Source organism: Aphelocoma coerulescens, unplaced genomic scaffold, assembly GCF_041296385.1.
Source record: "Aphelocoma coerulescens isolate FSJ_1873_10779 unplaced genomic scaffold, UR_Acoe_1.0 HiC_scaffold_86, whole genome shotgun sequence".
NCBI lineage: Eukaryota > Metazoa > Chordata > Aves > Passeriformes > Corvidae > Aphelocoma > Aphelocoma coerulescens.
This window is the reverse complement of record NW_027184070.1, coordinates 15387-43358: the sequence shown is the minus strand read 5'-3', so window position 1 is coordinate 43358 and position 27972 is coordinate 15387. Positions and strand designations below refer to the sequence as shown.

At 52.9% G+C, this 27972-nt stretch overlaps 1 protein-coding gene across 1 annotated transcript; it reads left to right on the top strand.

The window, feature by feature from the left end:
• Positions 1 to 21578: 21578 nt before the first annotated feature.
• Positions 21579 to 25409, top strand: LOC138102541 (zinc finger protein 239-like). The gene is made up of 4 exons (XM_069000257.1): positions 21579 to 21631; positions 22230 to 22269; positions 23063 to 23141; positions 23328 to 25409. Exons 2-4 carry the CDS (start codon positions 22261 to 22263, stop codon positions 23915 to 23917), a joined length of 678 nt encoding a protein of 225 aa, XP_068856358.1. The 5' UTR covers positions 21579 to 21631; positions 22230 to 22260; the 3' UTR covers positions 23918 to 25409.
• The last annotated feature ends 2563 nt before the right edge of the window (positions 25410 to 27972 follow it).

Genomic DNA, 27972 nt, shown 5'->3' with positions numbered 1-27972 from the left:
TTTGATCCGCACTGTCATCATGGACAATTGGTTCCATGAGGCCCCGCAGTGTCACAATGGTCCCTTGCTTCCATAGGTTTGATGTTGTAACAAAGGACTCCTTGCTTCTATGAGCTAGCCTGCTTTTTGCAGAGGTGTCTTTGGTTCCAACAAGGCCCCGCTGTGTCTCAGTGCACCCTGGCTTCCATGTGGATGTGGAGTATCACAAAGGCTCCTTGGTTCCACCAGGTCCTGCTGTGTCACAATGGGTCCTGTGGTCCCTGAGGCCCTCCAAAACCATCGTGGAGGCTTGCTTCCATGAGGTTCCATTATGTGCCAGTGGTCATCTTGGTTCCAGGAGTTTCCTTAGTGTCACAATGCTCTCCATGTTTCCATGATTCCCCACAATGTCACAATGCTCTCCAGGCTTCCATTAGGCCCTGCTTTGCCACAATGGTCCCCTTGTTTCCATGCGGCCTTGCTGTGTCACAATGGACGTACGGTTCCATGATGTTGCGTGGTGTCACCGTGCTCTTCTTGAATCCGCCGTGTAACCATGGACCATTGGTTCCATGCAGCCGTGTCACAATGGGCTCCGTGATTCCATGATTCCCCACGGTGTCACAATGGAGCCTTGTTTCTAGGAGGTTCTGTACTGTCACAATTGCCTCCTTGATGCCATCAGCCCCTGCAGTGTCACAATGGCTCCTTGGTTCCATGAGGAACACAATAGCTTGGCATAAGCATTGAGCAACAGCTGCTGAACACACCTGGCAACATCTGCTTGCATCAAAAGAGGGCTTCAAGCTGACAATGGCACCAGCAGCTTCCATCTGCAACAGAGACCCAGGAAAGGACAGGCTGTGCCGGTTTGGACAAATGTGGAGGAAAATATCCTCTGATAGAAGGCAGGTTACACCCAGCCCTCCCCCACCAGGTTTTTGGAAAAAAGAACTTTCCTGGGAAGAAAGTGAAAGAGATAAAAACTATTTTTTTAACAAACACACAGGAAAAGGATAACAATGCTAAATATTAAAAGCTCTCGCTGTGCAGAGAAACCTGGGATAATTTGAGAGTCCTTCTGTGTTTCGGTGGGGTCTCCTGAAACATCCATAGACAGCGAGGCCCGTGCAAAGAAACAGGGAGCGATTCTTGAGAGAAGTTTCAGAGCTCTTTCTTCTCCAGCCACATGGGCGGGGCACTGCCAAAGAACTGAGCAATCACGGCACAACCAGGGCCCTCCTGGCACAGGGCAACACAAAATAACCAGTGCTGAACAGGATTAGGGCACATGTCAGCAGGGAGACCCCCGTGCCCAGGCCATGCCTCTACCCCAGGGTCCCCTCTCCCATGACCTCATGGCAGGGGGGAGGAACCCCAACACTTCCGTAGGTGTAGTCTCTCTCCTCCTCCTTGCAGCTGGCTCATGGGCCCACATTCAGGGCCCCCACCTCGGGAGAAAATTCTCCCAATGTGGTCTGATGTTGAAAGAGTCAAGAAGAGAAGAAGGGAAAAAAACCCCCAAAGTCCCAGGAAAACAAAGTTCAACTCTCCATCTCCCTCCAGAGAAAAGGAGCTGAAAACTGGCTCAAAAGAAACAAAGTTGCTTCCTCCGCTCTTGCTGCAAGCAGGATGCAGAGGAGTGTGTATGTGTGGCCTTGAACAAACGCTCTGAGAAGTTTGTCCGGTTTTTTTTCCTCTCCCCCCTCTCAGGCTCAGTTGAAAGGCACAGAAATGCACAAAGTTCACTTCTGGGCATAGAGCAGCGATAGGGGATACACATGATAAAGTCACCCCAAGACACAGGGAGAGAGAATTCAGTGGAAAGACTCCGAGAATTCTGCTCCCAGAGATCATTCATTCCTGCTCACACTGACCCTTGTAGAAAGGGGACATCGCTCCAGGCAGCCTGTACTGAGCATGTGGCTCCTTAGTGGGGTTTGTTGTTTAGGAAACCTGCTCCGGCTTTTCCATTCTTTCCTTGCAAACAGGAAAACTTCTCCTGGGGCTGTGTGCAGGCAGAGCCCTGAGGAGAGCAGGTGGCACATGGTGCGCTGGGCTGGGACAGCCAGCTGCAGAGCTCAAGGGAAGAAGCCCAAAGTGTCACAATGGCTCCTTGCCTTCCCATGCAACACCTGGGTCACAATGGTCTCCTTGATTCCATGAGGCCCCACTGTGTCACAATGGCTCCTTGGTTCCATCAGCTTCCGCAGTGTCACCATGGTCTCCTTTGATCCGCATTGTCATCATGGACAATTGGTTCCATGAGGCCCCGCAGTGTCACAATGGTCCCTTGCTTCCATAGGTTTGATGTTGTAACAATGGACTCCTTGCTTCTATGAGCTAGCCTGCTTTTTGCAGAGGTGTCTTTGGTTCCAACAAGGCCCCGCTGTGTCTCAGTGCACCCTGGCTTCCATGTGGATCTGGAGTATCACAAAGGCTCCTTGGTTCCACCAGGTCCTGCTGTGTCACAATGGGTCCTGTGGTCCCTGAGGCCCTCCAAAGTCATCATGGAGGCTTGCTTCCATGAGGTTCCATTATGTGCCAGTGGTCATCTTGGTTCCAGGAGTTTCCTTGGTGTCACAATGCTCTCCATGCTTCCATGATTCCCCACAATGTCACAATGCTCTCCATGCTTCCATTAGGCCCTGCTTTGCCACAATGGTCCCCTTGTTTCCATGAGGCCCCGCTGTGTCACAATGGACCTATGGTTCCATGATGTTGCGTGGTGTCACCGTGCTCTTCTTGAATCCGCAGTGTAACCATGGACCATTGGTTCCATGCGGCCTGGCCGTGTCACAATGGGCTCCTTGATTCCATGATTCCCCACGGTGTCACAATGGAGCCTTGTTTCTAGGAGGTTCTGTACTGTCACAATTGCCTCCTTGATGCCATCAGCCCCTGCAGTGTCACAATGGCTCCTTGGTTCCATGAGGAACACAATAGCTTGGCATAAGCATTGAGCAACAGCTGCTGAACACACCTGGCAACATCTGCTTGCATCAAAAGAGGGCTTCAAGCTGACAATGGCACCAGCAGCTTCCATCTGCAACAGAGACCCAGGAAAGGACAGGCTGTGCCGGTTTGGACAAATGTGGAGGAAAATATCCTCTGATAGAAGGCAGGTTACACCCAGCCCTCCCCCACCAGGTTTTTGGAAAAAAGAACTTTCCTGGGAAGAAAGTGAAAGAGATAAAAACTATTTTTTTAACAAACACACAGGAAAAGGATAACAATGCTAAATATTAAAAGCTCTCGCTGTGCAGAGAAAGCTGGGATAATTTGAGAGTCCTTCCGTGTTTCGGTGGGGTCTCCTGAAACATCCATAGACAGCAAGGCCCGTGCAAAGAAACAGGGAGCGATTCTTGAGAGAAGTTTCAGAGCTCTTTCTTCTCCAGCCACATGGGCGGGGCACTGCCAAAGAACTGAGCAATCACGGCACAACCAGGGCCCTCCTGGCACAGGGCAACACAAAATAACCAGTGCTGAACAGGATTAGGGCACATGTCAGCAGGGAGACCCCCGTGCCCAGGCCATGCCTCTACCCCAGGGTCCCCTCTCCCATGACCTCATGGCAGGGGGGAGGAACCCCAACACTTCCGTAGGTGTAGTCTCTCTCCTCCTCCTTGCAGCTGGCTCATGAGCCCACATTCAGGGCCCCCACCTCGGGAGAAAATTCTCCCAATGTGGTCTGATGTTGAAAGAGTCAAGAAGAGAAGAAGGGAAAAAAACCCCCAAAGTCCCAGGAAAACAAAGTTCAACTCTCCATCTCCCTCCAGAGAAAAGGAGCTGAAAACTGGCTCAAAAGAAACAAAGTTGCTTCCTCTGCTCTTGCTGCAAGCAGGATGCAGAGGAGTGTGTATGTGTGGCCTTGAACAAACGCTCTGAGAAGTTTGTCCGGTTTTTTTTCCTCTCCCCCCTCTCAGGCTCAGTTGAAAGGCACAGAAATGCACAAAGTTCACTTCTGGGCATAGAGCAGCGATAGGGGATACACATGATAAAGTCACCCCAAGACACAGGGACAGAGAATTCAGTGGAAAGACTCCGAGAATTCTGCTCCCAGAGATCATTCATTCCTGCTCACACTGACCCTTGTAGAAAGGGGACATCGCTCCAGGCAGCCTGTACTGAGCATGTGGCTCCTGAGTGGGGTTTGTTGTTTAGGAAACCTGCTCCGGCTTTTCCATTCTTTCCTTGCAAACAGGAAAACTTCTCCTGGGGCTGTGTGCAGGCAGAGCCCTGAGGAGAGCAGGTGGCACATGGTGCGCTGGGCTGGGACAGCCAGCTGCAGAGCTCAAGGGAAGAAGCCCAAAGTGTCACAATGGCTCCTTGCCTTCCCATGCAACACCTGGGTCACAATGGTCTCCTTGATTCCATGAGGCCCCACTGTGTCACAATGGCTCCTTGGTTCCATCAGCTTCCGCAGTGTCACCATGGTCTCCTTTGATCCGCACTGTCATCATGGACAATTGGTTCCATGAGGCCCCGCAGTGTCACAATGGTCCCTTGCTTCCATAGGTTTGATGTTGTAACAATGGACTCCTTGCTTCTATGAGCTAGCCTGCTTTTTGCAGAGGTGTCTTTGGTTCCAACAAGGCCCCGCTGTGTCTCAGTGCACCCTGGCTTCCATGTGGATCTGGAGTATCACAAAGGCTCCTTGGTTCCACCAGGTCCTGCTGTGTCACAATGGGTCCTGTGGTCCCTGAGGCCCTCCAAAGTCATCATGGAGGCTTGCTTCCATGAGGTTCCATTATGTGCCAGTGGTCATCTTGGTTCCAGGAGTTTCCTTGGTGTCACAATGCTCTCCATGCTTCCATGATTCCCCACAATGTCACAATGCTCTCCATGCTTCCATTAGGCCCTGCTTTGCCACAATGGTCCCCTTGTTTCCATGAGGCCCCGCTGTGTCACAATGGACCTATGGTTCCATGATGTTGCGTGGTGTCACCGTGCTCTTCTTGAATCCGCCGTGTAACCATGGACCATTGGTTCCATGCGGCCTGGCCGTGTCACAATGGGCTCCTTGATTCCATGATTCCCCACGGTGTCACAATGGAGCCTTGTTTCTAGGAGGTTCTGTACTGTCACAATTGCCTCCTTGATGCCATCAGCCCCTGCAGTGTCACAATGGCTCCTTGGTTCCATGAGGAACACAATAGCTTGGCATAAGCATTGAGCAACAGCTGCTGAACACACCTGGCAACATCTGCTTGCATCAAAAGAGGGCTTCAAGCTGACAATGGCACCAGCAGCTTCCATCTGCAACAGAGACCCAGGAAAGGACAGGCTGTGCCGGTTTGGACAAATGTGGAGGAAAATATCCTCTGATAGAAGGCAGGTTACACCCAGCCCTCCCCCACCAGGTTTGGGAAAAAAGAATTTTCCTGGGAAGAAAGTGAAAGAGATAAAAACTATTTTTTTAACAAACACACAGGAAAAGGATAACAATGCTAAATATTAAAAGCTCTCGCTGTGCAGAGAAAGCTGGGATAATTTGAGAGTCCTTCCGTGTTTCGGTGGGGTCTCCTGAAACATCCATAGACAGCAAGGCCCGTGCAAAGAAACAGGGAGCGATTCTTGAGAGAAGTTTCAGAGCTCTTTCTTCTCCAGCCACATGGGCGGGGCACTGCCAAAGAACTGAGCAATCACGGCACAACCAGGGCCCTCCTGGCACAGGGCAACACAAAATAAGCAGTGCTGAACAGGATTAGGGCACATGTCAGCAGGGAGACCCCCGTGCCCAGGCCATGCCTCTACCCCAGGGTCCCCTCTCCCATGACCTCATGGCAGGGGGGAGGAACCCCAACACTTCCGTAGGTGTAGTCTCTCTCCTCCTCCTTGCAGCTGGCTCATGGGCCCACATTCAGGGCCCCCACCTCGGGAGAAAATTCTCCCAATGTGGTCTGATGTGGAAACAGTCAAGAAGAGAAGAAGGGAAAAAAAACCCCAAAGTCCCAGGAAAACAAAGTTCAACTCTCCATCTCCCTCCAGAGAAAAGGAGCTGAAAACTGGCTCAAAAGAAACAAAGTTGCTTCCTCCGCTCTTGCTGCAAGCAGGATGCAGAGGAGTGTGTATGTGTGGCCTTGAACAAACGCTCTGAGAAGTTTGTCCGGTTTTTTTTCCTCTCCCCCCTCTCAGGCTCAGTTGAAAGGCACAGAAATGCACAAAGTTCACTTCTGGGCATAGAGCAGCGATAGGGGATACACATGATAAAGTCACCCCAAGACACAGGGAGAGAGAATTCAGTGGAAAGACTCCGAGAATTCTGCTCCCAGAGATCATTCATTCCTGCTCACACTGACCCTTGTAGAAAGGGGACATCGTTCCAGGCAGCCTGTACTGAGCATGTGGCTCCTGAGTGGGGTTTGTTGTTTAGGAAACCTGCTCCGGCTTTTCCATTCTTTCCTTGCAAACAGGAAAACTTCTCCTGGGGCTGTGTGCAGGCAGAGCCCTGAGGAGAGCAGGTGGCACATGGTGCGCTGGGCTGGGACAGCCAGCTGCAGAGCTCAAGGGAAGAAGCCCAAAGTGTCACAATGGCTCCTTGCCTTCACATGCAACACCTGGGTCACAATGGTCTCCTTGATTCCATGAGGCCCCACTGTGTCACAATGGCTCCTTGGTTCCATCAGCTTCTGCAGTGTCACCATGGTCTCCTTTGATCCGCATTGTCATCATGGACAATTGGTTCCATGAGGCCCCGCAGTGTCACAATGGTCCCTTGCTTCCATAGGTTTGATGTTGTAACAATGGACTCCTTGCTTCTATGAGCTAGCCTGCTTTTTGCAGAGGTGTCTTTGGTTCCAACAAGGCCCCGCTGTGTCTCAGTGCACCCTGGCTTCCATGTGGATCTGGAGTATCACAAAGGCTCCTTGGTTCCACCAGGTCCTGCTGTGTCACAATGGGTCCTGTGGTCCCTGAGGCCCTCCAAAGTCATCATGGAGGCTTGCTTCCATGAGGTTCCATTATGTGCCAGTGGTCATCTTGGTTCCAGGAGTTTCCTTGGTGTCACAATGCTCTCCATGCTTCCATGATTCCCCACAATGTCACAATGCTCTCCATGCTTCCATTAGGCCCTGCTTTGCCACAATGGTCCCCTTGTTTCCATGAGGCCCTGCTGTGTCACAATGGACCTATGGTTCCATGATGTTGCGTGGTGTCACCGTGCTCGTCTTGAATCCGCAGTGTAACCATGGACCATTGGTTCCGTGCGGCCTGGCCGTGTCACAATGGGCTCCTTGATTCCATGATTCCCCACGGTGTCACAATGGAGCCTTGTTTCTAGGAGGTTCTGTACTGTCACAATTGCCTCCTTGATGCCATCAGCCCCTGCAGTGTCACAATGGCTCCTTGGTTCCATGAGGAACACAATAGCTTGGCATAAGCATTGAGCAACAGCTGCTGAACACACCTGGCAACATCTGCTTGCATCAAAAGAGGGCTTCAAGCTGACAATGGCACCAGCAGCTTCCATCTGCAACAGAGACCCAGGAAAGGACAGGCTGTGCCGGTTTGGACAAATGTGGAGGAAAATATCCTCTGATAGAAGGCAGGTTACACCCAGCCCTCCCCCACCAGGTTTGGGAAAAAAGAATTTTCCTGGGAAGAAAGTGAAAGAGATAAAAACTATTTTTTTAACAAACACACAGGAAAAGGATAACAATGCTAAATATTAAAAGCTCTCGCTGTGCAGAGAAACCTGGGATAATTTGAGAGTCCTTCCGTGTTTCGGTGGGGTCTCCTGAAACATCCATAGACAGCAAGGCCCGTGCAAAGAAACAGGGAGCGATTCTTGAGAGAAGTTTCAGAGCTCTTTCTTCTCCAGCCACATGGGCGGGGCACTGCCAAAGAACTGAGCAATCACGGCACAACCAGGGCCCTCCTGGCACAGGGCAACACAAAATAACCAGTGCTGAACAGGATTAGGGCACATGTCAGCAGGGAGACCCCCGTGCCCAGGCCATGCCTCTACCCCAGGGTCCCCTCTCCCATGACCTCATGGCAGGGGGGAGGAACCCCAACACTTCCGTAGGTGTAGTCTCTCTCCTCCTCCTTGCAGCTGGCTCATGGGCCCACATTCAGGGCCCCCACCTCGGGAGAAAATTCTCCCAATGTGGTCTGATGTTGAAAGAGTCAAGAAGAGAAGAAGGGAAAAAAAACCCCAAAGTCCCAGGAAAACAAAGTTCAACTCTCCATCTCCCCCCAGAGAAAAGGAGCTGAAAACTGGCTAAAAAGAAACAAGGTTGCTTCCTTCGCTCTTGCTGCAAGCAGGATGCAGAGGAGTGTGTATGTGTGGCCTTGAACAAACGCTCTGAGAAGTTTGTCCGGTTTTTTTTCCTCTCCCCCCTCTCAGGCTCAGTTGAAAGGCACAGAAATGCACAAAGTTCACTTCTGGGCATAGAGCAGCGATAGGGGATACACATGATAAAGTCACCCCAAGACACAGGGACAGAGAATTCAGTGGAAAGACTCTGAGAATTCTGCTCCCAGAGATCATTCCTGCTCACACTGACCCTTGTAGAAAGGGGACATCGCTCCAGGCAGCCTGTACTGAGCATGTGGCTCCTGAGTGGGGTTTGTTGTTTAGGAAACCTGCTCCGGCTTTTCCATTCTTTCCTTGCAAACAGGAAAACTTCTCCTGGGGCTGTGTGCAGGCAGAGCCCTGAGGAGAGCAGGTGGCACATGGTGCGCTGGGCTGGGACAGCCAGCTGCAGAGCTCAAGGGAAGAAGCCCAAAGTGTCACAATGGCTCCTTGCCTTCACATGCAACACCTGGGTCACAATGGTCTCCTTGATTCCATGAGGCCCCACTGTGTCACACTGGCTCCTTGGTTCCATCAGGTTCCGCAGTGTCACCATGGTCTCCTTTGATCCGCATTGTCATCATGGACAATTGGTTCCATGAGGCCCCGCAGTGTCACAATGGTCCCTTGCTTCCATAGGTTTGATGTTGTAACAATGGACTCCTTGCTTCTATGAGCTAGCCTGCTTTTTGCAGAGGTGTCTTTGGTTCCAACAAGGCCCCGCTGTGTCTCAGTGCACCCTGGCTTCCATGTGGCTCTGGAGTATCACAAAGGCTCCTTGGTTCCACCAGGTCCTGCTGTGTCACAATGGGTCCTGTGGTCCCTGAGGCCCTCCAAAGTAATCATGGAGGCTTGCTTCCATGAGGTTCCATTATGTGCCAGTGGTCATCTTGGTTCCAGGAGTTTCCTTAGTGTCACAATGCTCTCCAGGCTTCCATTAGGCCCTGCTTTGCCACAATGGTCCCCTTGTTTCCATGAGGCCCCGCTGTGTCACAATGGACGCATGGTTCCGTGATGTTGCGTGGTGTCACCGTGCTCTTCTTGAATCCGCAGTGTAACCATGGACCATTGGCTCCGTGCGGCCTGGCCGTGTCACAATGGGCTCCTTGATTCCATGATTCCCCGCGGTGTCACAATGGAGCCTTGTTTCTAGGAGGTTCTGTACTGTCACAATTGTCTCCTTGATGCCATCAGCCCCTGCAGTGTCACAATGGCTCCTTGGTTCCATGAGGAACACAATTGCTTGGCATAAGCATTGAGCAACAGCTGCTGAACACACCTGGCAACATCTGCTTGCATCAAAAGAGGGCTTCAAGCTGAGAATGGCACCAGCAGCTTCCATCTGCAACAGACACCCAGGGAAAGGACAGGCTGTGCCAGTTTGGACAAATGTGGAGGAAAATATCCTCTGATAGAAGGCAGGTTACACCCAGCCCTCCCCCACCAGGTTCGGGAAAAAAGAATTTTCCTGGGAAGAAAGTGAAAGAGATAAAAACTATTTTTTTAACAAACAGACAGGAAAAGGAGAACAATGCTAAATATTAAAACCTCTCGCTGTGCAGAGAAACCTGGGATAATTTGAGAGTCCTTCCGTGTTTCGGTGCGGTCTCCTGAAACATCCATAGACAGCGAGGCCCGTGCAAAGAAACAGGGAGCGATTCTTGAGAGAAGTTTCAGAGCTCTTTCTTCTCCAGCCACATGGGCGGGGCACTGCCAAAGAACTGAGCAATCACGGCACAACCAGGGCCCTCCTGGCACAGGGCAACACAAAATAAGCAGTGCTGAACAGGATTAGGGCACATGTGAGCAGGGAGACCCCCGTGCCCAGGCCATGCCTCTACCCCAGGGTCCCCTCTCCCATGACCTCATGGCAGGGGGGAGGAACCCAAACACTTCCGTAGGTGTAGTCTCTCTCCTCCTCCTTGGAGCTGGCTCATGGGCCCACATTCAGGGCCCCCACCTGGGTAGAAAATTCTCCCAATGTGGTCTGATGTTGAAACAGTCAAGAAGAGAAGAAGGGAAAAAAAACCCCAAAGTCCCAGGAAAACAAAGTTCAACTCTCCATCTCCCTCCAGAGAAAAGGAGCTGAAAACTGGCTCAAAAGAAACAAGGTTGCTTCCTCTGCTCTTGCTGCAAGCAGGATGCAGAGGAGTGTGTGTGTGTCCTTGAACAAACGCTCTGAGAAATTTGTCCGGTTTTTTTTTCCTCTCCCCCCTCTCAGGCTCAGTTGAAAGGCACAGAAATGCACAAAGTTCACTTCTGGGCATAGAGCAGCAATAGGGGATACACATGATAAAGTCACCCCAAGACACAGGGACAGAGAATTCAGTGGAAAGACTCTGAGAATTCTGCTCCCAGAGATCATTCATTCCTGCTCACACTGACCCTTGTAGAAAGGGGACCTCGTTCCAGGCAGCCAGTACTGAGCATGTGGCTCCTGAGTGGGGTTTGTTGTTTAGGAAACCTGCTCCGGCTTTTCCATTCTTTCCTTCCAAACAGGAAAACTTCTCCTGGGGCTGTGTGCAGGCAGAGCCCTGAGGAGAGCAGGTGGCACATGGTGCGCTGGGCTGGGACAGCCAGCTGCAGAGCTCAAGGGAAGAAGCCCAAAGTGTCACAATGGCTCCTTGCCTTTACATGGAACACCTGGGTCACAATGGTCTCCTTGATTCCATGAGGCCCCACTGTGTCACAATGGCTCCTTGGTTCCATCAGCTTCCGCAGTGTCACCATGGTCTCCTTTGATCCGCATTATCATCATGGACAATTGGTTCCATGAGGCCCCGCAGTGTCACAATGGTCCCTTGCTTCCATAGGTTTGATGTTGTAACAATGGACTCCTTGCTTCTATGAGCTAGCCTGCTTTTTGCAGAGGTGTCTTTGGTTCCAACAAGGCCCCGCTGTGTCTCAGTGCACCCTGGCTTCCATGTGGATCTGGAGTATCACAAAGGCTCCTTGGTTCCACCAGGTCCTGCTGTGTCACAATGGGTCCTGTGGTCCCTGAGGCACTCCAAAGTCATCATGGAGGCTTGGTGCCATGAGGTTCCATTATGTGCCAGTGGTCATCTTGGTTCCAGGAGTTTCCTTAGTGTCACAATGCTCTCCATGCTTCCATGATTCCCCACATTGTCCCAATGCTCTCCATGCTTCCATTAGGCCCTGCTTTGCCACAATGGTCCCCTTGTTTCCATGAGGCCCCGCTGTGTCACAATGGACGCATGGTTCCGTGATGTTGCGTGGTGTCACCGTGCTCTTCTTGAATCCGCCGTGTAACAATGGACCATTGGTTCCGTGCGGCCTGGCCGCGTCACAATGGGCTCCTTGATTCCATGATTCCCCACGGTGTCACAATGGAGCCTTGTTTCTAGGAGGTTCTGTACTGTCACAATTGTCTCCTTGATGCCATCAGCCCCTGCAGTGTCACAATGGCTCCTTGGTTCCATGAGGAACACAATAGCTTTGCATAAGCATTGAGCAACAGCTGCTGAACACACCTGGCAACATCTGCTTGCATCAAAAGAGGGCTTCAAGCTGACAATGGCACCAGCACCTTCCATCTGCAACAGACACCCAGGGAAAGGACAGGCACAGAGAATTCAGTGGAAAGACTCCGAGAATTCTGCTCCCCGATGTCGTTCTGGCCCATGACACGGCTGCCATGGCTGTGAGGATGGCTCTGCTGCCGTTCCTGCCTTGGGGGAGGATGTGCTGCAGAGCGGGGCTGCCCTGGGCACTGTCAGAGGGACAGGGCAGGATGGCTCCTGCTGCCCGGGCCGGCTGCAGGCTCTGAAGCTGGGCAGCAGCCAGGGGTGCTCAGGGCTGTCCTGCAGAGCAGCTTCTGCAGCCCTGAGGGCTCTTTGCCAGGCCAGGGCACCTGCCACCTGCCAGGGGCAGCTCTCAGCCTGCCTTGGAGCTCCCCATGGGCTGTGGGGAGGAGTTGGAGGTGGAAGGAGCGACCCCCCTCAGGGCAGACTCCTCCTGCTGGGGAGGTGGTGCTACATGGCCAGGGCTGCTCTCAGCTTTCTCTTCAAGGGAAGGGAAAGGGGCTCTCAGGTTTGTCTGTGTCACTGAGACTCCTGCACTGCCGCCCTGGGGATCAGCAGCTCTGCCTCAGATCTCCCTCAGGAAGTGCCTCCTCACACTCCTCTGCCTGCAGACAGCACCAGCAGCACCTTGGCTTGCAGCATCTCCCTTTGTCTGAGCTGCCCTTCAGGCCCTGCTGCCAGGGAGATGCCCCTGGGCAGTGCCCTGTGCTGGGAGGGCTCTGCAGGGCAGAGCTGAGCCCCCAGGGCTGGGCTGGGCTCTGGCAGCACTGGCAGGGACAAGCCTTGGACCCAGAGAAACAGCTGCCAGGAGGCACAACTGCAGGCAGCAGAGAGCCAGAGCAACCACAGCTGCATGGGGAAAGGGAGAAGGGTTTAGAGCAATGGTTTTGAAATTGGGGCCTTCAAAAAGTCACTTTATTTTTCAAGCCCATTTTAAGTACAATCACCAGGAAATAGAGGGAGGTGAAATGAGCAAAGGGTACCTGTGTGGGGACCAGCAGGTCCGACTGCACTGGGGCACAGGGAGCCCTGTTTTCCCTCAGGGCCCCCAGTGTTCCGGCTGAGAGCAACGCTGAGGATGAGGCAGCAGCACAAACCTGAGCTCAGAAATCAAAAAGCTTAGCCAAGTTCCCTCACAGGAGGAGAAGTGGTTTTGCGGGAATTCGTAAGAAAATAAAATAGAATCGATTCAGGGGAATCTGTCCCAGCTTGTCAATGCCTTCTTCCAAGAGTTCACAATGCCCAGAGGGAAGAAATGTCCAACAGCAGCTCCATCAGGCACTTCCTCCTGCTGCCATTGGCAGACACGCGGCAGCTGCAGCTCCTGCACTTCTGCCTCTTGCTGGGCATCTCCCTGGCTGCCCTCCTGGGCAGCGGCCTCATCATCAGCGCCGGAGCCTGCGGCCAGCACCTGCACAGCCCCGTGTTCTTCTTCCTGCTCAGCCTGGCCCTCAGCGACCTGGGCTCCATCTGCACCACTGTCCCCAAGGCCATGCACAATTCCCTCTGGGGCACCAGGCACATCTCCTACTCAGCATGTGCTGCTCAGGTGTTTTTCTTTCTGTTCTTCATCTCAGCAGAGTATTCCCTCCTCCTCATCATGTGCTACGACTGCTACGTGTCCATCTGCAGAGCCCTGCACTACGGGGCCCTCCTGGGCAGCAGAGCTTGTGCCCACATGGCAGCAGCTGCCTGGGCCAGTGCCTTTCTCTACGCTCTCATGCACACGGCCAATACATTTTCCCTGCCCCTGTGCCAGGGCAATGCCCTGGGCCAGTTCTTCTGGGAAATCCCACACATCCTCAAGCTCTCCTGCTCCAAATCCTACCTCAGGGAACTTGGGCTCATCGCTGTCAGTGCCTGTTTGGTGTTTGGCTGTTTTGTGTTCATTGTTTTCTCCTATGTGCAGATCTTCAGGGCCGTGCTGAGGATCCCCTCTGAGCAGGGCCGGCACAAAGCCTTTTCCACGTGCCTCCCTCACCTGGCCGTGCTCTCTCTGTTCCTCAGCACTGCCATGTTTGCCCACCTGAAGCCCCCCTCCTTCTCGTCCCCATCCCTGGATGTGGCAGTGTCAGTTCTGTACTCGGTGGTGCCTCCAGCCCTGAACCCCCTCATCTACAGCCTGAGGAACCAGGAGCTCAGGGATGCCCTGAGGAAAGTGATGACTGGATACTTTTCACAAGTTAAAATCTTTCTATTTCCTTCTGCTGTGCGAGGAAAATGATGACTAGGATGCTTCTCAGAAGCAATAAACTCTCTTTTCTGCTCCAGAACCTTCAGAATGTAACTCTTTACAATCTCGGCCTTTTTTTTCCTCTTTGTCCATATTTTCATTGGTGCTTTCTCTTATTCTTTTTCTGGTGTTATTCTGCTTTATATAAAGTACTGTAGTACTACTCCTAGCATTTCTACATGAACATCTACCTTTCTTTTGAAACACAAAGACTTTCAGGAGGCTTCTTCTCTGTGCATTTGAATAAGAGCAAGGGGCTGCCCTGACCTTTGTGTCCAAGGTTTGTTCCTCAGCCCTTCTCTGGCTCTGCAGGGGCAGTGCCTGTGGGCAGAGCTGGAGGGAAGAGACTCCCAGCACAGCAGCACGGCCAGGGACAATGGCCCTGCCTCTTCCCACCTCTGCTCTTCCCAGCTCCACACTCCCTTTCCCAGCCCTTCTGAGGGTGCAAGGCTGGAGTGCTCGGGCAGCTCGGTCACTGTCCTGCTGCGTGTCCGTGCTGTGACCACAGGCAGGGACAGGCCACGGGCACTGCTGGGACACAGCCGGGCTCCAGCACAGCAGCTTGATCAGCAAAGGGCATCTCCTGAGGGCAGGGCAGGAAGGCTTCGCTCTCCTCCAGAGCTGCTGTCAGGAATGTGCCCCAGGAATGCCCTGGCAAAGCAAACCCCAGTGCCCAGGGGCAGGGGGGAGTGTGCAGGGGGGGCACGCAGCAGTGTCCTGGCACAGCCAGAGCTCCTGGGATGGACCTGAGGGAGCAGCAGAGCAGGGCCTGGGCTGGGCCTTTGTTCCGGGGACAGCCTGGGAAGGTGCCCAGGGCAAGTGTCCCACAGCAGCCCCTGCCACCACCAATCCCAGCACTGGCCTCTGCCCTCACCTGCAGGAGGTTGTTTGTCCCTGCACGGAGGGACACCAAGTGCCCAGGCCAGCAGTCCGTGTTTGCTCTGTCCTGAGGAGCCTTCATCAGTGCATCGAGTGGGTGTGGGGAGATGAATCCGAGTGAGCACAAACACCATCAGCAGCACTCGGGGCTGGCACAATTCCAGGGGCACAAACAGTGCCCTGAGGCCACTTCACTCCCAGAGTAATGTCCTCTGGGAAACCACCTGAATTCTTTGCTGGGCTGTGCTGAGAACTGCATGGAGAGAAACGTCCAGGGCAGGGAGGCTCCAGGGAAAGTGCTCAGGACAGCCAAGGGCTGCACAGAGAGACACCGGAGTGGTGGGTCTGTGGGGAGAAATCACAGCTGCCTCCCTTCGGAATCGCCCCCAGGACCTGGACAGGCCTGTGCTGTGTTCTGGGAACTGACCTGGAACTGAGGGATGTGGAAAAGGCCTTTGGTGTCAGGGATGTTGGGAAGGCTGGGCAGGCACTGGCATTTGTCCCTCAGGGATTCCATGAGGGTCCTGCCAAGATGAGCTCTGCTCCTCCTTGAAGCCCTTCACGGGCACAGAGGGCTGAGAGACCTTTCCAGGACAGGCTCAGGCCAAGCAGCCCTTGAGTCTCTCAGCCCCACGTCAGTGCCTGCTGAAATTCAATCTCCCTCCCCATCCCGCAGCAGCCCCGCATTTCCCTCCTCCAGCCTTGGTCTCCAGCACAGCCACGGGGGCTCTTGGGGCTCTTGGCTTTTCCTGCAGCCACCGAGGCCGGCTGAGCTCTGCCTTCCCCACACTCAGCCCTGCCCAGCGCAGGCAATGCACAGAAATTCCCTGTCTGTCCCTGGCCTTGCTGCCAGCCCCGGCAGCGGCTCCGCGGCCCCTCTGTGCCCCGCTGCCCCAGCCATGGTGCCACAGCCCCTGTGCAGGCCCAGCCCAGGACAGGAGCGCTGCGGGTGGGAACGGCCCCTGGGCCGTGCTGCCCACAGCAGCCTTGGGGCTCTGCGCTGCTGAGCTTTTGACAGGGTACCCTTCCTTCCCGGAGCAGGGTGAGAGAGCAGAGGAGGCTGCTGTTCTGCTGAGCTCTTTATTTCATAGTCTCACAGCTTTCTTGAAGGCAGAGTTCGAAGGGGGTTACATGATAAAGGCAAGCAGTGACAGCAAACAGCAGGAAAACACAGCTTCTTCTTCCTCTTCTATATGCTCTATATGCTCTATATATTCTGTATGCTCTATTGTCTATATGCTCTATATATTCTCTGTAGTCTATACTCTATATGCTCTATACTCTATATGCTCTATACTCTATATGCTCTATACTCTAGACTCTATATTTTTTCTTGCAGAAGTGTGGATTATATTTGTTAATTGACCAATAAGATTAACACACGATTCTAGTTTTCCTTTTCTTAACCTATCCTGGTCTAATTCTAACAGTCGTAAGCCTTACACCAGTGTTACACAGGTATTACACAGATTTGCAGATGCAGTTTCTATCAGCTCTTATTGTTTATGTGAACACTCCATCTAAAAAATGTGAACAGTGTCATTCTATCCATATTTTGTCTAAAGTAAAGAATTCTGTGAAAAGGTAACACTGCTGCAGTAAGAACTGTGTTTAAGGTCTCTGCTGCAGCTTTTCAATGTTTCAGGCACTCCGCATATATTTCTACTAAAGGTTAAAATATCTATATTTCTATTTCACTTTGGTGTGACTTCATGTATCTCAGCTTGTCCAAAGGTTTTAATTCAACCCCTGTGCTTTGGCTTCCCTCTGGGCCTGAGTCCAGAGGAGCTTTCACTCCAACAAAACAGAACACTACAAGAAAAGTAAATGGAGTGGGAACTCAAGAGAGATTGAATTTTCTCTGATTCAACTCAAGGATTAATGCCATAGACTTCTGAGTGGAAGAATAATTAATTCATTCTCCTTAATACAATAAAGCAAGAGAATAAATCAGACTTTTGTATCAGGTCTGAGGGAGTAGATTGCATCCAACACAAGTTTTTCCTGTAGGATTTTTATTTTATTTTTTATTTTCTCAGGAGGTTGTATCAAGGCAGAAGAATTAAATTCAAGGTATTTGTAGCAAAGAGGTCTCTGCGGAACTGATTTTCCCAAATAAACATATCCCTTACCCCATATTCCATGACGGTAAGATTTTTTAATTTTAGACTCTAGTATATTGTACTGTATGTGTATTCAGAATACTTTGCAACAGTTAAATTTGCTTAAATTTAACTTCAGACATTTACTTAATTTTAAGAATTCACCTAATTTCAGCCATCTTTTAAAAAAGTATTTTCACACTTTTTTTTTTTTTTTGTCTGTTACCTTTTCTGTGAGGAGGATCATCATTTGGGTTTTCTCTTGGTGCCTCACTAATGCACTCTCAGAGCCATGCTCTGTGTTATTAATGTAGTAGTGGTCCGGGGTTCATGGATGGCTACTGCAGGAAACTTGATGGCCAGTAGTGAAAACAGCAAAAATAATGATGAGAGGAGCCACAGACGTTGTGATGTCTGAGAACTGTGAACTGCCAAAATCAAAAGGTCAGTACTCCTCTGGTTCAGAATGTCCTTCAGTTGGAGCTGGAACATACTTTGGGCTAAGAGCCTGAGCACAAAAGGCTGTAGCACCTATTTTGTTGAGCAGTTCCCTATTTCCCTACTCCATACTCCACTGCATTCCAGCATGTGATTTCCTGAGCTGTAGAATGTCCCTGAGTGGTATGATTGCCTGGAATGCTTGAAAATTTGGCTTCACATTCCTCAGTTCCTTTTCAGCATTTTCTCTGTTCCCCTCGGTGCCTCACACCAGCCCCTGTTTTACTTCTAGATGGAGAACAAGGTTACAAAATACAACTTCTCTTCCTGTGTACTTTGAGGGGTTCTCACCTGTAATAATAAATGAAATAGTTTTCATTCCTTTTGATTCCTCCTGGTATGATGCAAAGAAAGGAAAGGTAGCTGGAACTATGGCTTTTTGGGGTGGCTGTTATACCAGAGCCCTGGATCTGTATTAGGGATATTCGTGTTGTCCAGACTGTCTCAGCAGAAAGAGGGAGGAGTGGAATGTTAATGTCAGGAGCTCATCCCTGTCCGTGATTTATTAAAAGAAGCCTAGCTTCATGTCTTTGGCCCTGAATTAAATACCTGCAGTTTGGCTGCATGAGTTTGTATCTATGTATCCCACTTCTGTGCAATGTCTGAAGGCCAGGGAACTGCCTTTGTTACCTCTCCTACTGGCACTGCTACAGGAGAAGGAAAGAAATCCAACTAATTTTTAATCAGCTAACGTGTCCCTTTTGGATACAGAATTCACTGAGAGCCATAAATACAGTGCATGGCTTCAATAAAGCATAAATGTGAATTTTAAACCACACCTGGAGCTGATGTTGCTTGGACTGAATGTGTGCACAGCCCAGTGTTTCTCCTCATCATCCCTATCATGAATTTCTGCCATTTTTCCTCTTCATTCCTGTCTGAACAAAAGCAGACTTTGTGCCACTGAGTTGAGAACATCCTTCTCAGGCTTCAGGAAACTGCCCCATCTCTTTGTTCACCATCTCGAGTGCTTTTCTCACTCCGAGAGGATGGTAACACCACAGGGACTCGTGTACTGACTGTGAGCAGCAAGCTTTGGCCCTGGTGAAACTGAAGGACCATAAGGCAAGGCAGGAATTTGTTAAGAAGTTCTCACTAATCCCTGGATTTGAGGGAATGATGGAATAAACGGCAAACCTTTTGCTTCAGGCACTGGAGCAGATGATTTTTCTAACAAATAATATTGTTTTGAGTGTTACTGAGCTCATTCACGTTGTGAGGGACTTTTTCTTTAAAGAACCATTGATTTCTTTGTACCTGAATAGCACAGCTTTTGAACAGCTGGGTGCTTTTGTGTTCCTTCTCCCGTTTATGATGTCAGTGTGCCTTTTACTGCATATCCAAGGACAGCTTTTAATTTTTCTCATTTTTAGCTTCACTTCCTAGTTTTTACAGTTAAGTGCATTTTTTATGTTGTAGGTCACCTGTCACATTTCCCTCGGGCAGTATCTGTACACTGCAAGTAATTCAGCCTCTCTCTTTCTGTTTCATCTCATGCTAATGGCTGGGAGATGTTATCTGGGCTAGCCAGGCTAAGGAACCTCCTGTTCTTGCCTGATTTTCTTTAGCTGAGAATCCTCTGGCTATCTCACTGCTCCTTGGAGTATCATGTTGCTCTGGGTTCTGCAGATAGTTATCTGAGGTGTGAACTGGCCAGATGAATTGCTGCCCTTTGTAAATGGCTCTGTTTAAATTTCTGTGCTATCTTGGACACCGCTTAAGGTGTTGGGTCCTTCTTGCTTCAGGTGCTGTAAATGGGAAGATGAGAAATTCCTTCCCATCACTGATGAAAGTCCTCGCCAATCTCCGTATCACGGGAGATCTGTAATGTGATGAATTTCCTTTGCTGCAGTATCTGTGCCACGCTTTTCTCCCTTGTGTTTGATTGTTTATAACATACACAGATATATGTTTTACTTAGGGAAAATTTGGGAGCATGGGGTGTTCATACCTACTTGATAACATATTTTCAGTAGATATAACACATGAATGGAAAAAGGGAAGTGCAGCACAATGAGTGTGTTTTGGGTATCTCCTGCAGATGTTGAATCTGTCCACAAGAAGAGATTTTAAAGAAAGTTTTATTAATGAACATTGCATCATTACTTTTTTTATGCTTGCAGCTGCTAAGAGGGAAGGAAAGTCCCACGTCTCTCTTACACTTGTTGAAACACAGCATGATTTGTTGGTGTGTATAAATTTAAGCTAGCTATTTCTCATTTGACTTCATTTTGCTTTGGGCCAAGGTCCTCTGGAGTAACTGAAACAAAAGTAAAATGTCTGTTCTGATGTAATGATTGAATAAAATGCAAAAGGATAGCAAGTCAAATTAGATCCCCTTGCTGCTCATTGCCAGGAAGAGCTGGTTCACTAAACCAAAGCAGGATGGAAGTGATGAGCAATGTGCTTGCTTAAAGGATTCCTCTCTTGAGAGGGTGATGGTGTCACCTGGATCCTTGCAATCATCATCTGCTGCTTGCTGACAGCCTCTGAGGAACAAGCCTCAATGTCATCTGACCTGTCTGTGACCCATCGGCCTCGGGAAACAGCTGCTTTCTCTCATGCTGCGCTGGTTTGGAAAGGAAGGAAGAGGCAGGAAATTTGTTGACTTTCACCTGTGTGAGTGCTTTGGTGGCAACAAGATTGTGTCTTTTTAGGTAAGAAAGCATGTCTCCCTCTCTTAAAAAGCCTGGTGCTTGTTATCTTTGCTAAGCAATTGCAAAGAACCAATGAAATAGAGAGAGTGTTGTGGTGGATATTAACTTTTAATGATCTTACAGAACAGAGCCTCTCATAATTGGAATTCCTTAGCTCTACATAGGTATTGAAAATAAGAATGTAGTGAAGTTGCTATATACGCTAGCAGATGATTTCCAAACACTTCAACCCAAAGGATTTAAAATTTATTATGCTAAGAAATTGCTTGGGACGTGCAACTCTTAGACAGTAACATTCCATGCTAAATAGACATCATCTGGTTATGTTGAAATGTAAAGACTCAACTGGGGTCTTGCTGAAAGCAGTGGTAGAAGTACTGTTGGCTTCACTAAATGCAGACCTGGGCCAGTGGGAACGATCCTGGTGCTGGGAGACAACAAGGTCTGCATGGAGGCGGGGGTGGGGGAAATCACGGTCAGGGGTTGGCCGCAGTATTTTAAGAACTATAAAGGACTTGGAATGGCCTGGGAAATTCTGTTCCGGGTAGAGATGATGATGGGATGAGTCAGCATTTAGGAAATGCTGATTAAATGAAGGGCACGTAGGGAGCTGAAGACATTGTGTTAAGGTGAGGAACAAGACCGGGACACCGCGCTGGGGCCCCGCGCACTTTTCAAGCCCGGCCGCCCCCACGGGCCGGGCCCCGCGGCTCCCGCTGCCGCCCCCCAGCACGGGGCTGTGTCCCAGACCCCACGCTCCAGCCCGAGGTTTGGGGGCGGCAGCGGACCTGCTGGACGGAGGACGGCTGGAGGAGCAGGAGCGGGAGGAAGAGGAGGGATAAAGGGGGAGGAGCGAGAGGAAGAGGTGGTACAGAAGGGGCAGGAAGAGGAGCTTCCACGTGCATCCATCGCTCTCTGTGTCCGCAGCTCTCGGCTCCGGGAGCATCGTTCCCCTCATCCCGCAGGTGACCGGGGAGGGGCAGCTCGCCTGCGGGGTATCCGCCAGCTCCGAGGGAGTTTTGGGGCACCCCTAATCCTGAGGGGGTGGTGCTGGCAGCGGGGGACACGTGGCTCCGGCACCTCTGGCCCCAGCTGAGCCCCCCCGCCCCCAGCGCCCCCCGGAGCGGAATTTGGGGAGGGGGAGGTGGGGGCGGCCAGGCCGGGCCCCCCCGCGCTGTCCCGGCGGGGGCCGAGTGCGGGCGGGAGCCCCGCGGGGCCCGGCCCTGCCCGGGCACGGCTGATGCCGCCCGCCCGCGCTCCGCACTGGTCCAGACTGGTGCTCCCAGTGCCGTGCGGGGCGGGGCCGCTCTGGGGACCCCCCAGGGCACAGCGCGGCTGCTTTGGGGCTGTCGGCAGCGCCCGGCGCTGGGCATGGGGCGTGTGGGGGCAGCTGGGGCCGCACTGGTGGCACTGGTGGTGCTGGGAGCCCCCCCGGCCGCGGGGTGAGCGGTGAGAAGGGGGGCGGAGCTGGGACCCCAAATTGAGCGAAATGGGGAATGGAACCCCCAAAGTGAGCAGGAGGGGCCTGGAACCCCCAAAACCAAGGCCGGGGGAGGGGAGATGGGGATTGGGGATGGGGAAGATGCAGAAGGGGGGGGGGGGGGAAGAGGGGGCTGGGACCCCCAAACAAAGCGGGAGAGGGATGGGACACCCAAATTGAGCTGGAATGGGGCTGTGGATTGGGGGAACGCTGAGAAAGGGGAGGAGAGGGGAGGGAAAGGTGGGGTTGGGACAGCAGAAGAGCGGTTCCATGGGGGTGCAGCCCTGTCCCCCAGCACCTGAGCCCTGGAGCGATTCACTGGGGCTCTGGGGAAGGGAGGGATCCACACTGGGGGGTCCCCAACCCCCCTGTCCATCCCTGGAGCTGATCAGGGAGCTTCCCCCACACAGCAGGCCGTGCTGTGGCAGCCGTGGGGCAGAGTGGGTGGGAAAGGGGGGGCAGGGTGGGAGTGGAGGAGGAGTGGGAGGAAGAGGAGGGAGAGAGGAGGAGGAGGAGCTGGAGAACCACGAGGTTCCACCGCCCACCCACTGTGTCCACAGCACCCCCAGCCCCGGTAGCATCTTTCCCCCCATGCTGCAGGTGAGCGGGGAGGGGGAGCTCACCCCAAACCTATCGGGGGGTCACAAGGAGGGGTTTTTTTGGAGGGGTGTTTGGAGCTTGCAGATTCTGGAATCGAGCCCAAGCTGTCCTTGCATGTCCCTGGGAGGGATTTTTTGGGCCAGAGGGGATATGTGGATCTTACAGGACTCCAAAGCTGAGCCATAATTGCCCCTTGGGGGTCTTGGGGGGTCCATGTGAGGATTGCCCGGTACTGGCAGGGTTGGACATTGGCTTTGGGGATCCCCAGGAGAGCGGGGGGCTGGAACACGGGACCCCTGGAGTGGGGAGAGCAGAGAGGGACGATACCAGAGCTGGGGGACCCCCAAGAGCCTGGAGGGGTGGGGGGGCCTGGAGATGAGGTGGGGTTGGGATCTCTCAGCCCTAAAAGGGGCGGTGAGGAGAGGGGGGAGCCCCAAGTGCCTGGAGTGGAGGGAGGCTGAAGAGGGGGACCCTGGGACCTCTGGGAGCCAAAGCAGAATCAGGAAAAAAGGGACCTGTGGGACCCCCAAAACCCCCCAGCATCCCTAAGCAGGACTCCGGAGAGGGGGATCCCCAGGACCCATGGGACCCCCAGCAGCCCTGACAAGAGGGACCCCCAGAACCCCAAAGTGCAGAGACTAGAAAGGGGCAACTCCTGGAGGCTTTTTTTGGAGTCACCCTTGATTTTTTGTTGGTTTTATGGACACCAGGTACCCGGTGACTTCTAAAGATGGACTTGGGCAGGAGGAAGCCCCAGCCCAACACACTCATCCCTTGTTTCTCCCCAAACCAGGATTTCCCATTCCCAGCCCTTGGCCGGATGGAGGAGGAGGCTGTGAGGAAGAGGAAGATGCCCCAGGACCCCCAGGCTGGTGAGGAGGAAGTCAGTGCCCCTTTCCCCCTCTGTCCTGCTCCATCTCCCAGCCCAGCATCGCCCCCGGCTGCAGGACAACCCCGCTGCCGACGCTGTCCTGCCGGGGACGGACTGGGGGGATCTCCTTCCCCTTCCCTGTGGCACGGAGGCAAATCCCATCCTCTCCTTGTCCTTCCTCCCCCAGACAAGGAGCTGAGCACGGAGCCCAGGGAGGACAAATCCCCGCGGCAGAACCTGGTGGAAGAGACCGTTTTGAGCGGCTCCACAGCGCAGGAATCCAATGGGGAGGAAAAGCCCCAGAGATTCCGCAGGAGGAGGGGCTGCAAACGCAGCCCAGGGTGCTCTGAGGAGGAAAGACCCACCCTGTGCCGGGAAGGCGGCCGGAGATCCAGCCAGAGGTCAGAGCTGGTGGTTCATGAGCAGCTTCACGATGGGGAGAAGCCCCACAAGTGTGGGGAATGTGGGAAGAGCTTCAGGTGGAGCTCCAACCTGATTGTCCATCAAAGGAGTCACACTGGGGAGAGGCCCTATGAGTGTGGGGAATGTGAGAAGAGCTTCAGCCAGAGATGCACCCTGATCCGCCACCAGAGGTTACACACTGGAGAGAGGCCCTATGAGTGTGGGGAATGTGGGAAGAGCTGTGTCACAATCTCCAACCTACGTATCCACCAGAGGATCCACACCAGGGAGAGGCCCTACGAGTGTCCCTTAGTGTGGGAAGAGGTTTCAGACCAGCTCCCATCTCCTCCTGCACAAGCGGATTCACATGGATGAGAGGCACTTCCGCTGCTCCGAGTGCCGGAGGGGCTTCAAGCAAAACTCCCACCTCGTCACCCACCGGCGCATCCACACTGGGGAGAGGCCCTACGAGTGTCCCCAGTGTGGGAAGAGCTTCTCCAGGAGCTCTCACTTGACCCAACACCAACGGAGGCACCGCTAAGGGAAGCCCTGCGAGTGCCCCGAGTGCGGGAAGAGCTTTGTCCTCTGCTCCAACTCCATCTCCCATCAGAGGACCCACGTTTGGCAGAGCCCTGGTGACCCACATTCCCTGTGATCCAGGTTGGGAAGACCCCTGGCTGGTGCTCTCCACGTTCTCCTGGATCCCTGTAGGCACCTGGGTGAATGCAGGGGCAGGAACATCCATCGGGACTCAGATCAACATTGGAGACTCATTGGGAAGAGCTGATTTTTTACCTTTACACCCTAAAATTTTCATCTGCTCTGTCCAATTGTTTCTTCATGTGACTGCGGAGAGAAACAATGGACTCTACACGATTCGGTGTGAATCAGGCAGAAGCCATTTTATTGATGACCTACTGTCCCTCATATACAGTTCTTGCTTTCCCTACACGCGATGGTGCATTATTATTACTGGTTAAGGGCTATTTTCACACGCTGCTTTATGCTTTGTGATTGGCTCTTGTCTGTGTGTCACACTGTCTGTTGTGTATGTCACAACTGTCCTTCAGTTTGCATTTTCTTATCCTTTTCTTCCTTTGCTTGTTCCTCATTCACATCCTCCCCAGTGCTGCTTGTTCCTTTCTCACAACGTCGCCATGGACTCTTCCCCTGTGTAGGTGCTCAAGTCCTTCTGTCTTACGTGCTCTGGTTCTTCTGTTTTATGGCTGGTTCATGATATGTCCATTTTCTAGTAAAAACATGGTTTCCACAGTCTGGAGGCATCAATGGGTCCCACTGAGCTCCATGCCCACCACAGGCTCCTCAGGGACTCCTTGGAGGAGAGAATTGGAGGCCGGGATTGCACAAAGCTCTCAGAGACTCCCAGGCAAAAGCCAAAGTCCTTTGAAAACCCTGCAGTCCCTGGGAGCATTCAGGAGCCCCCCAGGGCCATTCCTGACCAAGGCTCCCCAGGGACTCCTTCCAGCAGATCCCTGAGGCCACTGGGATGTGGGGGAATGCTGAGGGCAGGACAAGGGGCTGACAGTGCCCAGCCTTGCTGGGGCTGTGCCCAGGAGGCCCCAGGGCCTCAGCACAAGGTGTCTCCTCCCAGCCCTTGGTGGCACAGATGCTGCTGTGCCCCAGGGCACCAAGACTTGCCTTCTCTTTGTCCCCCCTGCCATCCCTGCCTCCAGTTCTCTGCTCTGACTGCAGCCTGGGGACACTTTCTCAGTCGTGTCCCTCACTGGGACCCATGAAAACTTCCAGAAACTTTGAAGTTCAATTCTGACTTGAATCCTTGAGAGGTTTCTGCCAGTCCCTGCCAGGAACTGATGTTCAGGGCCTCAGCACCAAGGCCCGAGAGGGTCATTCCAGTCCTTGTGCTGTGTCTGTGCTGCTGAGCTGGGCCGGGCTCCTGGCACAGAGGCAGCTCCAGGCAAGCGGCAGCGCTGCAGAGAGACAGCTCTGGCCAGGAGCAGCTCCTGGGCACAGCCCAGCAGGGCTGGGGCACTGCCTGCAGCCAGCCTGGGCACAGCACAGAGGCACACAGGGCTTCAACTCAGCCGGGGCTGGGAAGGGGCTGAGAAGTGACTGCGGGAGAATCACTCCCAGCCCCTGGCACAGGAAGCCTCTGGCTGCAGGACACGGCAGCTGCAGCTCCTGGAGGGATCTCCTAAAGCTGCAACATCCCCCTGCCTACGGATTCTGTGAGTACAACTCAGAGCATCTCGAGTGCAGGGGAGGTGAAATGCTCATGAGGCTCTGATGGGCTGAGGGTTTCTGATCACTCCCAGAATATTTCCAATACAAGGATTTTGATAGAAATGAGGAAATTTCCTGAGACTTTGTTTTCAGTTTCCTGCCACTGGAGAATGGTGGGGAGGGAGGATAAATATTAAAGATGTTATGAATTTTGTCAGGTCCCTGGGACATCCGAACTGTTACTTTCAGTGATCAGCAGGTGCACAGGAGATCCCTCATGAGCTTTCAGCCACTCCTGTGCCCATGGACAGCACCAGCATCACCTTTGCTGGACCCATCAGGCTCAGTCTGAGCTGTCCTTTCTCCAAGCTGCAAACAGAACCTGCCCCCAGCCAGTGCCCTGCACACAGGCAGGTTTCTGTAGGGCCAAGGAGAGTGCACAGAGATTTGGGGTCTGTGAGTGCTGGCAGGGAGAGATCAGGCACAGGGAAACAGCTCCAGGAGGAAAATCCCCAGGAAGCAGAGATGAGATCAGGGGAGGAGAGAAAACAAATGCAGAAATGTGTCAGGCAGAGTTTAGAGATCCCCACAGGATCCCCTCCAGTGCAGCCCCTCCCTCTGAAGAAGCCTCCTCCCTCCTGTGCCCCCCAGCCAAGCCTCTGCCCTCAGGGCCGGGGGTCCAAGGCGTGAAGCCCCTCCTGTGCAGGCAGAGCTGCAGCAGAGCTGTGGGGCAGCTCTGTGGTCCCGGGCCCAGTTCCCTCTGCAGAGCACAGGGCTGGGAGCATCTGCCTGGCACTGGGGGGCTCTGGGAGGGGGCACAGCTGGCTCAGGGTGACGCTGGCCCAGTGCCCGACTCTGGGCAGGGCTGTCAGTGCAGCCAGGGCAGCAGCTCAATCTCCCTTCATCCAGTGCCAGCTCTGGGACTCTTGGCTCTCTCCCCGAGGTTTCCTTCCAAGCTGGGAGTTTCCTCCAGGATGCAAATCTGTCCTGGAGCATCTTTGTGTTATCTGAAAGCCCAGAGAGAGGAGAAAAGCAGAGATGCTACAAGTGTGAAAATGCTGTTGGGTTGGTGAAATGAGCCCGGTGTGTCCTCGGCTACAAATGTGGTGCTGAGACCTTGAGAGAGGGACAGACATTTGGGGGTCTGTGGTGGATCCATCTGCTCCCAGCAGCACCTGGTGATCTTTAAGGGAAACATGGGAGGGTGAACCTTCTGCATTTGAGAAAAGTGAAACAGAGAAACTCTGAGCAGGTCAGAATGACAGAGCACCTCCCCTGAGTCTCCACTCATCATCTTGTCTTGCAAAAGTTGCTCTGTTCTCCCTGAGTGAAGCAGAAAGGTTGAGGATTTCTGATACCCAAGAATACCAGGAGAGATATGGGGGGAGCTTAAAACAAAAACCCCAGAACTCTTAAACACCAAAGGGTGTCTGTGTGTGTTCCAGGGAGGGTGTACAGGAAATGGCTTTGATTGTGGTTACAGACATCTCCTCTAACTCTTCACTGTCTTTTTCTCCGTGGCAGAACCCAATGCCCGGACACAGCCAATGTCCAACAGCAGCTCCATCAGGCACTTCCTCCTGCTGGCATTGGCAGACACGTGGCAGCTGCAGCTCCTGCACTTCTGCCTCTTGCTGGGCATCTCCCTGGCTGCCCTCCTGGGCAGCGGCCTCATCATCAGCGCCGGAGCCTGCGGCCAGCACCTGCCCAGCCCCGTGTTCTTCTTCCTGCTCAGCCTGGCCCTCAGTGACCTGGGCTCCATCTGCACCACTGTCCCCAAGGCCATGCACAATTCCCTCTGGGGCACCAGGCACATCTCCTACTCAGCATGTGCTGCTCAGGTGTTTTTCTTTCTGTTCTTCATCTCAGCAGAGTATTCCCTCCTCCTCATCATGTGCTACGACCGCTACGTGTCCATCTGCAGAGCCCTGCACTACGGGACCCTCCTGGGCAGCAGAGCTTGTGCCCACATGGCAGCAGCTGCCTGGGCCAGTGCCTTTCTCTACGCTCTCATGCACATGGCCAATACATTTTCCCTGCCCCTGTGCCAGGGCAATGCCCTGGGCCAGTTCTTCTGGGAAATCCCACACATCCTCAAGCTCTCCTGCTCCAAATCCTACCTCAGGGAACTTGGGCTCATCGCTGTCAGTGCCTGTTTGGTATTTGGCTGTTTTGTGTTCATTGTTTTCTCCTATGTGCAGATCTTCAGGGCTGTGCTGAGGATCCCC